General features: G+C 36.3%; 1 protein-coding gene across 3 annotated transcripts in view; it reads left to right on the top strand.

Moving 5' to 3' along the window:
• AHI1 (Abelson helper integration site 1) overlaps window positions 1-13,212 on the top strand; it is a 119,815-nt gene that overhangs the window by 47,687 nt on the left and 58,916 nt on the right. For all 3 annotated transcript variants that reach the window (XR_005104909.1, XM_037391994.1, XM_037391995.1), the window contains exon 19: window positions 675-792. Coding sequence is in view for 2 of the 3 variants with exons in the window: in XM_037391994.1 (XP_037247891.1) it covers window positions 675-792 (118 nt within the window). In the remaining variant the exon portion in view is untranslated. The remainder of the gene's footprint in view (window positions 1-674; window positions 793-13,212) is intronic.

Below are 13,212 nucleotides of genomic sequence, written 5' to 3'. Positions count from 1 at the left end.
TTGCTTTGTGATAGCTGCATGTATATCAAGAAACTCCACAGCAAACCAAATTTTAACTACAGTATCTTTGTTGCTATGGGAATAAGGACTGCAAATATTTTTTGTGTTGCTTACGTAAAGGAATTGTCTGGTGTTTTGGTCAAAGTATGCTTTATTGATATGCAGAAATTGCAGTTTTGTGTTAAGTCTGGGTTAAGATTTATATTTTCCTTTCATTCTAATATTGAGTAACCTCTTTGTAGATGTAGTGTAGTTTGAATACTCAGAAATAAGAAGTTACTTTACAAGTTTATAACCATATATAAATGCCACCTTATTTTTATACGTGAAGACACAATGAAATGCCAGTTCAAACAGTTCTGTTCCATTGTTTGTACTGCTTGAGAGTTTGTATCCAAATGTGAACACGCAATTCAATTCATAGCTGTGTCAGTATCAAGTCTGTGTCTCTAAATAGTCTTACAAAAACAAAATAAGCCAAAGGAAAAAAAAGCCCCAAACAAACAAAAACAACCTATCATTGGAATTGTTATTTATCATCAACTTGAGTCTTAATTTTTTTCCTGGAATTTAATATTTATTTACAGTAAGCAAATATTTCTCTTATAGCTATTGCATCAGTAAGTAACCCAGGAAATTACACTTCACTTTCTGATTTGTCTTTCCTATTACAGGCGAGCTCAAATCTCTTGCTTCCTGCATCATCATCACTGTCACCACACTCCAAACTAAAACTGCCAGGTACTCTGAGCACTCCACTGAATCCTCTGTATTCTTACACTGCAAAAACTGGTAAGTTTCTGTCTTTATTTCTTCTCTCTGTAGGGAATGGGTAATAACTTGCACAAGGACTTTTTTCTGCCCTTAAAAATTTTGCTGTGAAACTCTTTCAGGGAGTGTCCTGGTTGTTATATGTGATATTGTTTATAAAGTGCAGTGTGGTAACAGTCCAATACTGATACATGTTCCCTTGTAAAGCTTTTTACTTTAAGCTGTATATTTATATTAGTGCTGTAATTTCCAAGAGCAGCATGAGATTGCCAGCTTTTCTTAGTTTAGTATTTTGATATTTTAATACTAAAGTATCTTAAACACAGACACTGAAACACAATAAAAATCTTATTTTTAAAAGCACATGTACTGATAAAAGAAAAAGGTAAGCTGCTTTTCTTACTACTGAAGAGCCATAGTGCTTGGTAGTCTATTTGCAGTTGTCTGTAATCTGTTTTTAGGGATTTCTTTCTGAATTTGTTAAGTGTTTGATTTTGTGTTAAAGTTTTATGTTTGTGTTTTGTTTGTGTTTGATTAAGTGTTAAAGATTTTGAGAAAAAGGTCAGCAACGAGATACGCATTTTTTTTTATACTTACTTTGCTAATATCTGTTGTATTGCTGATCACAATATTTAAAAACAAAATTGATAATTTCATGCCTTTTTTTCTCTTCTTTGGGCACCTGTAAAATAAAATAGAAAATTAGAACCTTAGTTTTGAAGTGGTTTTGTTTTGTGTCTTTGAGAAGAGTAAAAAGTAGTCCAGGGGAGAGTGGAATATATAATGAACTAAAAACAGGTAATAGAGATTTAAAATGTTGATAGTAAAGATAGGAATAGCCTCTACAATTATATAGAATAGTCTCCTAAAGGCAGACAATTCTATTTGCAAATCAAGTTATGATTAATTTTTATGAGCAGCAGGGGAAAGAGTCCTTAGCATGGACTTTAGAAGATTGACCACTACTCTCAGAATCGCTTTTAGTCACTAATTCACAATGCAAACAGCCATACACCAATTAGCTTCTGTATTTCCATTTTCTACCTTAACAAAAGGTTTTAGAGCCATAGTAATATTAATCTGTCACATAACAGATGCTTATTGTTTCCAGAGCATGAAATCATACAGTAACAGTACAATACATATGCTGTCCTACATATTGTGAATATTTCAGATAAGTGGACTAACTTTCTAAAGAACATTAACATATACTTTTGTTAAAATGGCTATACCTAATATTGCTGAAACCAGTGCATTTTATTGTCTTGAATTTTACTTTATGCAGAAGCACAGATAAATGTGTTGATGGAAACTACTTAAACAGTATCAACAAACATAGGTATATGTTGGAGCTGTTCATGTGCACTCCCAGTGTAGTTGTTTCCAAAACTGACTAATACATCAAGACAATACACAGGTACAGGATATTATTTGTGCAAGGGAAGTAAAATAAAAAAGAGGTATACTTTAATGGTCTTTCAACAGTGAATGAAAACAGTGAGAAAATGAAGATTTTTTTAGGGGAAAAAGGCCATTAAAATGCTGTTGAACCACAACTGAAATAATTTTTTTTCCTGGAAGAAAATCTTTTAAAATTCTGTATTACTTCTCTGTCATTTTGAGGACCTCCAAGTTGTTCTACTGTGGTAGAGTTGTTTTTGGTGAAACATATGAGATCTACTCATCTATTTCATCTTTCCTGTTGGTTATAAAGTGTGAAGATAGGTGCTTATGTTCATAGCTCCTAACTGCCAGTTTAATCTTGGTTTTGAATAACAGAAAATCTGTACCTGAACAGATCTATTAATTTGCAGATTGTGCTGGAACCACAAAACCTTTCTTTTCTGTGTTGGTTTCATATACACAATAAATATGCTTCTCTGTACCTATGTTATTGGGATGTTGCATTCTTAATAACTGCCTGTAATACAAAGATCCTTCATTTTTGTCCAGCAGATGGTTATGTATTCCTGAGGGTTATGTTGGCAGTGATGCAGTCTTCTCATTCTCACACTTTCTCTGTCACCTTTTGCTGTGTATTTAATGCTTCTTAAATCAAAATGCAGAGTTCCCATTATAGTGAATTCCCTATAAGCAGCATCTGTAAAGCTCTGTTGGCAATCCTTTTAACTATGTAACTGGTGTATGTGCATGCTGTATTAACTTGATAAGGTGGTAGCTTATGTGTTGTGGTACGGACAGAGTAGCAGCCTGGATGCATGTCGCACTTTCTTCTTTTAAGATGATGATTATCAAGGTCTTGCATTAGTAGGAAGCAGTGGGAAAACAGGGTATCCACCTTTTTGGTTTGTGGGCAGTAGCAGTAGTACTGCAGATCTTTCCTGAATTTTAGATTTTTATATATCCAGATATATTTGCAGAAATAGCTGTAAGTGGTTTTGGAATACTTCTAATAAAAATAATACTCACTACTATGCTTTTTAAACATGCCTGTTCATTTTAACAGATGGGTTCTGTATACTCTCAAACATATAGTATGTTTTGGCTTTCTTCAAGCACATACTTTCACATGTATATAGGCTTTTATAAAGCCCCAGTCCTTGTTCTGCCATTTACCTTCCTTCCCTCAAGATCAGTTATCTCATAGTCAATGAGGCAGGACTGCCTTTACCTCCAACAAGTTCTGCCTTATTCATTATTAGCTACCGGGTGCAGCCCCTTACCTTTTCTATCAAAATGGACAGCATCTGTCCATCATCTGCATAAAGAAGTTGTCCCCGGCACATTCCAGAAGTCTGAATTGCCTCTAGCCTGTGTTTTTGTGCCTCAAGCAGTTACTGGGGTTGTTAAAAACCTCCATGACAGGGCCTGTATTTGTAAGACTTCTTGCTCTGTTTAAAGAAGGTTTTACCCACTTCCTCTTCTTGATGAGGCAGTCTGTAGCAGGTGCCCCCCACAATGTCCATATTTTTGCTTGCTTTTCCAGTTCTGACCCATATGCTCTTGATAAACCTGTCACCTACTCTACAGCTTTGCACACTTATGCCTCTCCTCCCTTCCCTACAGCGCTCGCCATTCTTGTCTTCCCTGTCAGTCCTTCCTAAGAGCCGATGTCCGCAGGCTCTTACAACACTTCAGTCAAACAGTAAGAAACATAAATATTTTATGTGAAGGAGGAATTCATGAAACACTGAAAATACGGTTCGATGCCATTTATCGTTCTAATATAACCCCTTCCCTCAGCAATGCTACTTTGTGAAAGCAAACTTGAGTTACTTCAAAACTACTTGGGTTCATGCATCCTTGAATATTTCATAGGGTGCTAGCAAAGATGGCTCCTCTTATTTCAGTCTTCCCTCTGTTGTATAATGTTTTATAGACTTACACAGAGCGCCTCTTTCTGATTATTAGTTAATTAAATAAAAAAGGCGAATTGTTATCTTTATGAAGTGATTCCATATAGAGTGAAAAAATCTGCTAGTGATTGGTTTTCTGCATGCTTAACTGCTGTAACTTCTAATTATAAACCAATACCAGATCCTTCCTTGTCTCTTTAAAGAGTGGTTTAATCCCTGATCGGGAGTTTTACATGTGATGCTTAGATATCCTAACTTTGTTCTAAATCAAATAATGTGATGTTTAATTGTCAAATAGAGAGCTTCCGCACCTTTCTCAAGCACAGAACATTCTTTAGATGAGATGAGTGAAGAAAAGATTGTGGTAGCATTGAGGTGGGAAGGCACCTCTGGAGGTCATGTAGCCCAGCTCTCCTGCTCAAAGAAGGTTCACCTAGAGCAGGATGCTCAGGGCCATGTCCAGTTGGGTTTTCAATATTTCCAGGGATGGAAACTCCACAACATTTCTGGATAACCTATTACAATTTTGACCATCCTCATAGTAAAGGTTTTTTTCTGATGTTTAAATAGTATTTTGTGTATTTCAGTCTGCATTGGTGCATGGGATTATTCCTGCCTAAATGCAGGACTTTGCATTTCCCTTTGTTGCACTTTGTGACATTCTTGTTGGCCCATTTCTGCAGCCTGTCAAGGACCCTCTGAATGACAGTATGTCCCCCTGGTGTGTCAGCCACACCTCTCAGTTGTTCATCATTTGCAAACTTGCTGAGGGTGCACTCAGTCCCATCATCAAGGCCATTAATGGAGATTTTAGTTATCCAGTATCAACCCCTGGAGTGCACTCCTAGTAACTGGTCTCCAGTTAAGATTTCATGCAAGTGCTTACAAAAGTCTGATGGTTGGTCCTGTTTTTCACTCTACTCAAATTTCTCCATGTTGTATATATAGCAGCTTACTTTATTCTTACTGGATTATTCTTTAGTATACTTTAAGGAATCTGTCCCTAAAAGTATGTAATGTTTAAAATTTGTCTAAAACTCATCTTTGATAGTCAGAATTGAGGCTTTACCTTCCTTGTGCTGTATAGTTCTGCTTATGCTCATGCTTTTATCATGCCTTGTCCTGTACTACTACCATGCAACACTGCACTGTATCCAGGACTTTGTCTGAGACGTTCCTATCTTTTCCTTGTCATGTTCTCATCTTTGTACTTTTTTCCAAGTTAATCCATTCGCTAGTTACATTTTTTTTAAACAAATAAAAAAGCAGCAAAACCTTCAGCTTTCAATCACCTGTTCTCTGAGAGGCATTAAAATACCCTCTGTTTTTTTTTACCTTCCCTCCTTAAGACTGAGCATCTTCGGACAGTGAAATCACCTTCCTCTACTCTCAGACACAGTTTTGCAGATCTGTGGCATGCCATGAAAGAAATGGCCCCGCATTTTTAGGCTTTATTCGACAGTGACTTGTCAGTAACTCCCATTGTGTTCAGGGCATGTTTTCTAAAATAAGTTTTAGGTTTCAAGTAATGGTAATTAGCAGTGACACTAATTGTTAACTATGTGGGAGACTGAAGCTGGACTATAAATACTGCACAGATCTTTTTACTAAAATTTCTACTTCAATAAAACCAGTTAATTAAACTTGCTCTTAAAAATTAATTACATATGTTCTAGAAACGTGATGGTTCTTGTATCTTTAAAAAAATATCAGAAACAACACAATGCTTGGGCAGGGTTGAGAATAATTAGAAATTTTCTCTCCATTAACACAACTGACAGTCAAAGGTGTTTTTCACCTATGTAAAGTGAAAGCTTGAAAACACTCTTTCTCACACTCTGAAGATATTAACAAAACTGACTTTGTATTTTAAGTCCTATGTTATATTTGATAGACTACTTAAACTTCTTTTTCCAGTCTTGAGCAAACAGTGAAATAGGTTTCTATGAAAGATATCAAAAAAATTTATGCACCAGCTAAATGCTTTTAAATTGATTCTTGCTTTTTGAGGAGCAGAAAAAGGAGGTACATCAAGTAGGAAAATTCACATTTTTGCAGAGAGCTGCAGAAGCACTGTCAAAAGTTACATCCTCCTATGTATGTTGGTATCATTAGTTACTTTTTTCCAGTATTTTATACTTTCGCCCCAACTCTATAACATCTGTCTTCAGTACTACCACAGTCCTGGAGATCTTTAATGTTTTTGTTTGTTTGTTGGGGATATTTATGTTGCTTTGGACATAATTTTGTGCCACTCAAGGAAGAATGTCTGTAGAAAGCTAGTTCAGTATGGCCTTATTCTTTTCATCTCTTTCTAAGAAACTGTTAGGGGAAAAATGACTTACGCAAACTGTCATTGAAAATGTATCAAATGAACAACTGAATTCAGTTTTACTATTAGAATAGTATAGTTTTCTAATTTGAGAATAAACAGTAATAAAATATCCTGAAGAGACATTAAAAAACATTACAGGGTAGGTATTAATTGAAGGTAGCGTGTATGTGTACTGTATAGTCCAAGTATAACATGATTCATTTGTAGTATATCTTTTTGTTTGGATACAAGTTGGTGGCATTTTCAAAGAAGATTGAAAAAAATGATTGACAGACGGAAGATGACTAAGAAAAGCATGCAGTACAGCCAGCAGAATTGCTGGCTTTCCCATACTACTGTGCTGAAATTAGATAATGCTGACCTTGCAGGGACCATTTTTGTTTAGTGGGAGTGCCAGTAGGAGTGCCAGTTGGAGAAATTTGTTTACTGGGATCCAATCCATGCAGGCAAATTGAATGGCACAGAGATCACTGAATATGTTCTTTCCTTTTTTTTTTTTTTTTTACCCTACTGTATTACTGTAAATACTGTATTTTGTCAAATTTTAAAGTAGGAGTGAAATCTTCAATTTTTAAGAGAAATGGATTGAATGTGGAGAATTTAAACATAAGAAGAGAACTCTCAATTTTAGCTTGAAAGAATCTGGGTATGTTAGTTCCCTGTTAAACTGTAATGTGTGCTGCCTCATTAGCTCACCCAACAGCTTCATTTAGATTTGTTCTGATGGGGAAAGCAATTAAGCGAATTAAGCGTAGGTCTGCCCAGATCAGAGCCATGGAAATGGTGTAGTAATTTACCGTAATGTCTAAGTCACTTTGGGATACTTCTTTTTAGTCCCACATCTTAAAACTGGGGCAGGAGCATATTGTGGTGAAGAGTACCAAATACATACCAAAAAGTGGTTCAGTACCCACACTGTTTGTTGAAAGTGGTTTGAGTGTAATACCAGCTGCTGGGAGGAATAGGTGGTGACGGAAATTAATTTTCCTTACTTTTATATGAGATGCTTACAAAAGGGAAGTAGGTGATGTTTAATAATCTCACAAAGACAGTCTCTCAATTTCATTAGTATCTGTGAGTCTACTGAGCTTTATTTTTCTGTGGTATTGATTAAAAAAATGATGATGTGACATTATGCAGCCCCTGAAAAAGGGTTTTAGTCATTTTTTTCCCTGGTGGCCTGATATGTTTATCTTTTCCTATTTATACTTACTACTACAGAGGGAGAAATGCAAGTCTGTTCACTATGGGATAGTTGTAATGACCTCAATATGATCAGGGAGTCCAGCAGGGGACATATCTTTGATTAGTACTCTACTGCCAGTTGTCTGTAAGTTCTACACTGTACAGAAATATAGAACGTTATTAGTATATCCTGTAGAGGTGCTGCCAAAATACAAAGTAGCCTAAGAATACAGGAGAAGAAACACTTCCAGAATGGTTAGGTTCCTGCAAGCCTACAGTCTACTTACAGTACATTATCATGTGTTTGAAAAGGTTGAACATGCATTAAGATGAAAGAAATATGTGCTTAATACTTCTCTCACCTCTCATTTATGTTTCTATGCTTTTATGCAATTTGGTGTTTTCCTGCTCTGATACGTATTTGAAGAACTGATGTTGCTTGACACAATTTTCAGAAATTTAACCCTTAAAAAATTTTTAAGAGAATTCTTCTCACATTATGGGGATGGAATTTTTTTTTTAAATGTGGCCTTTTCATTTAATGGGACAGTGGTTCTAAGAAATGGAGAATTTTGCCTATAATTTTCTTTTGCATTCCTAAATGTAGACATATGAATTGCTTTTTGTTCTGATAACAAGCTTCTAAATACAACTGCAGAATTCTCATTGTTGCTATAATTTGTAGAACTCAACTGCTTCTAACTCTTTGATTGAATCAAGTATGTATGTTTTCCTTCTTTTGGAAGCTGGATTACTTAAACACAACCTCCCAGTTTAGATAATAATGTTTGAAAATTGTTATGAGAAAGTGCAGAAGACTAGTACTTTTGAAGTTAATAAACTTGGCTGATTTTAGTCCCTAGATTTTTAAGTATATTATTCTGGTTTTGTGTTTTCTCCTATTAACCAAAGATAATTTCTTTCCATTCTTTACAAGGCTTTACTTTAAATATAAAGCACTGCATAGTCACAAAGAAATTATGATAACAGATTAAGTTTCAGATCCAATTACCAGGGTTTCTCTTTATTTTTCAAAAAAAGGGTAAGAGAACTGACCAGAGACAAAGTACCAGCTAAACAGCATTAATCAGCTCTTCAGCAAGTGTGAACTTACTTAACTACGCTGTATTTAGGTAAAAATATTCTTAACAAAAGCAGAAGAATATTACATCTAAATTTTTTCATATATATGTCTGTGTGCTAATTTGAATGGGAACTCCCCTGGGGAAAATGGTCATTCATTTTAAGATACCCGTATCTCTTCACTTTTACTTAGGGGAAAAGTGTAAGAGAAAGGAGAAAGAAAATAAAACCCTGTTGTTGTTATTATTTGCTCATAGCAGAATGGAAGAACTGAAAAATCAACTTTAAAAATATTTTTCTCCGAGTTAATTTTCTTTTAAAACAACAGAAACATCCTTCAAGGTACTGTTTTTTTTAATGCCTTTCTGGTTCTTTTATAAGCTATTTTGCTATACCATTTACATTTTGAAGAAACTGTGTCTCAGTATCTTCAGTGAAGATAAATTACAGTGGCTCAGTTGTCACCTGCAGCCAACCTTTGCATGAACTTCCCTGATCTTATTCCATCTGCTCAGTCATGAGAGCCATCTCTGAGCTGTTCCACCTTGCAGCTGACTTCAGCAGTAAATATAATTTCAGAGTACCAGGACACAGCAATGCCCTTACCACGACTTACATGCAGCTGAGGCTGTTCTTCAGGGGAAGGAGTCGTAGAATCATAGGATAGTTTAGGTTGGAAAAGACCTTTAAGATCATCAAGTCCAACCATTAACCCAGAACTTCTAAGCCTACCACTAAACCATGCCTCTAACTCATCTACATGTTTTTTAAACGTTTCCATGGATGGTGATTCCACCACTTCCCTGGGTGGCCTGTTCCAATGCTTGACCAACCTTTCAGTGAAGAAATTTTTCCTAATGTCCAATCTAAACCTCCCTTGGCTCAACTAGAGGCTGTTTCCTCTTGTTCTATCGCTTGTTGTCTGGGAGATGAGATCAACACCCACCTGCCTACAGCCTCCTTTCAGGCAGAGCTCTGTGGCCTTACTGTGCCACCAACATCAGTTGCCGATGTCAGAGTTTTGGCTCAAGGCACAAATACAGGACCTTGTTTTAAGGTAGAAGAGGCAAGTGTTTACATTCATAAAATGAATAGTAAAAGTTATTTTTTTTAACTTGAAAACAAAAGCTGTAGAGATTCATCTAACCGCAAAAATGTTCCAACACAGTAGGAAAGACATAAGAGACAAAATCATTAACATTCATGACAATCTAGTTCTTCTATTTTGAAAGGTGGTTATCCAGTTTCCTCTACGTGATTGATAAGATGTTGTAAATGTCAGAAGAGTTTGTATTTTCTAGTTAAACTTGCTAGATTTGTTTATACTGAGATCAAAGATACACATGTCCCTTTATTATATGTTCCTTTTCATGTTTCTTCTAGGCAAGTTAATTAAAATATTTCACTAAAAATTACACTAAATACAGAACACAATAACGGCAATCTTTGAAGATTCCAAAAACTTTATCAGAAGAAACACCATTTATATTTACTTGAAATTGGTGTATGTTAGGGTAATTACTGCTGTGCCTTCAGGCTAAAGGAAGTACTCTCGGCCAAATTATACAAGGGTGTGGGTTAAGTGAAGCGTTACTCTCTGTTTGGCAGCAGTGGATATGGATTGCAAAATCAGGGTGTGACGTAGTACTGTGGAAAGACTCTGCCAAAAGTGATTTGGCCTGAGTGTGCCCTTACTTTCTCAATTGTGTGGATCCTAAACCAACCTAATTCCTAAGTGGAGAGGTCCTGTTAACTGTTTTCAGCCTGAGCTTGTCTGTAATTTTTGAGCTATTGAGCCACAAGGCAGCAAGTGTTGACAAAGTGCATGCTTAAATGAAATTCTAGCTGGTTTCAGAAGTGGAAATAGTTCTTCTGCCCAAGGGCTGTGCAGTGAAGCATCAGGTCAGCAAGGATGATGTCTGTAAAGCAATCAACATGAGTGAACAAGATGAGAAAATAATGCATCGTATTGTTCCGATTCTTCTTTTCCTGTCATTTCCAGAGGAGCTGGGAGGACTGTGCAAAAGGCCTAGTAGCGGCCATAGTGCACAGGAGGGAGGCATCTCCCTCTCCCAAGAGGAGACCTAGGTCCTTTCACTTCATTCCTGTTTTGACAAGTGACCAAAACCCCAAGTACATTTAAAAAAATCTGTATTTTTAAAAGACATTATCCTTCCTTTTTTCGTATACATACATACGTACTTTTTCAACTATTTAAAAAACCCTTTACAAATTTTGTAGATAGATTTTTATCTGTGTTAAGCAACTAAACTTTTGTGGATTCCTAAGCAACAGTTGTTACCCATGTTGCTGAAGCACAAAGTTCAGTGAAAGCAAGCTTCCCTCACATGATTCATTCTATTAATATAACACGTTTTAAATTAACTTTTGGTATCTATGGTCCACAGTATGCGCTGCAATAGACTGTGGTATCAGTGTAGCTTGATACTGATGATGTTGGTCATGTAGAAACTAATGATAGAGGATGGTGGCTTGGGAAAGCATTAAGAAATCAGGAAGCGCATACAGAGAAGTGAAGGCCTCTGTGGGTGTGTAACTTACACACTGCTATTGTCACACAGCCTAGTGACTTGGTATTATTTACAGAGCTGGCCTCAACGTGCTGCTTTGATCCAGATGAAATGAGAGCTTCACTGGAGCCTTTCTTCTCTCTATTAGCTTGCTTTCTTGCTCACTGGAGGTTGTAAAGAACTGTGACTCATTGCTTGTTGGCTTCAGATGAGGTGGTAGAATTGCCTTAAAACTCTGCTCCTGAAAACTTGTGTTTGGATGTTTTCTGCAACCTTATGGCATGTTCCAGTGAAGGAAGAGATTGCACAGATTCCTTCCTCATCTTTTCTCCTCACAAATAGGTCTTAGTTTCTTCAGTTTTTGCTACTTTGGCCAGAGAAAAAAGACCTGAATGACACACAGGCAAATTCAAAAAAACTTGTTAGTTTTTCCTGCTCACTTGACTCTAGGCTTTGCTTTGGCGTACTAGGCAGTCCTTCTGCAGAAGACTTTTACTCAGACTGTATAACAGATAGTATTTGAAACTGTATTACATCATCTGAAGATTTATTCTAACTTATTGCACCCCATATGTTTATAGGTATCCCCTTTTCCTATCCTGTCAGTATCTTCTGTTTTGAATAGAGGGCCACTGACTCTACTTCAGCCGTCTATGCTAGCTTCTGGTGTCTTACTGATTGGGGTTTTTTTCAAGATAACTGAAGGGTGTTGCAGTGACATGTTGATACAGATCTTTCTGGAATCCATTCAGAGCCTGGCTGGTCAGAGGAAGCAAACTTATGCAGCTAATATGCCAAGGAATAGAATATAGAAAAATGGAATTTACTTAATCTATGTTGAGCGTCTTTTGGTGTGATAAATTGTTTCAAAAATTCTTTCACCAAACTTCTCGTTGTCATTATCTACCAGTAGAGCATAAGAAGCAATTCCACTAGCTTTTTTTTTAATTTATTTTCTAGTGAGGATTGTAACTGCTAAGATCCACTTCGTAAGATATCGTGCTTTCTGCTATTTTCAGGCTTTGTTTTCTGGCTCCTTGCATCTTTGAATTTTCATTTGTAGATAAGCATATTTAAGCAGTGTTCATTCTAATAAAAAAGGATGGTCTTGTCCTTGAAGGGTTTTTTTTCAGGCTGTCTCAATTCACAGTACATATCAGTGAGGTCTGTTGCCTCATCTGCCTGTTTAGGAGAATCTGTTGTAGCTGAGCTCTTGATAACTTCCAAATTGTGCACGTTCCTAGTTGAAGAACTTCTTTTGTGAGCCAGGTACAAGCTAAAACTGAGGTGGTATTTATCTCCTTTAAGGACTCTGAGTCGTCCTGTTGGAACTTTTCATTTTGGAAACATATTCAGAATTTGTATTTTGAACTATATGTTGATTAGTTAATGGTAGCTTTTCACCTTTTGTGTCCACAAGTTCAATTTGCTTCAGATTTGGCTGCTTATGTATAAAAAGCAGAACCAACAGAAGAAAGGTAATTGTGCTACTGTTGTTGGGAAAATCAGGAGTGTAGTGCCCTATTAATACATGTATATAGTATGCCACATCACATGTACCTTGATAACAGTACTTTATTGGAAAGTTGTTTTCCTTTTGCTAAAAAGCATAAAGGACACTTCCATCCTTTTTTGTCTACTCATGTGTAAAGGCTCTTCAGCAACTGAAATTGTGGTTTGAATTAAGAATCTTCCTGCAAATCAGCTTTTCTTACCAAAACAAATAATTTTCAGGGTAAGTTCCAGGAATCCTGCAAAGATAACAAGGTGTGTCGAGGGTTGTGTGTATCACTAGTTCTTGAGTTAATAATTTGGCTCATGGAAATGTGCAGAAGCCATCTAGGAAGATTTAACAGCTCTGTGCTTTTATGTGAACAAGGCTGTTAAGGCATATGCTTTGAGAGTTCCAAACTTTGAGAGTGTTACTAGACAGTTTTCTGTGTTTTGTACAGTTGTTTGGTCCTTTTGAAGAAGCAAATGTTTTTGTACC

The sequence above is a fragment of the Falco rusticolus genome, chromosome 6 (assembly GCF_015220075.1).
Source record: "Falco rusticolus isolate bFalRus1 chromosome 6, bFalRus1.pri, whole genome shotgun sequence".
NCBI classification, from domain to species: Eukaryota; Metazoa; Chordata; class Aves; order Falconiformes; family Falconidae; genus Falco; species Falco rusticolus.
The sequence above is the reverse complement of the archived record's forward strand: the minus strand, read 5'-3'. Positions and strand labels throughout refer to the sequence as shown.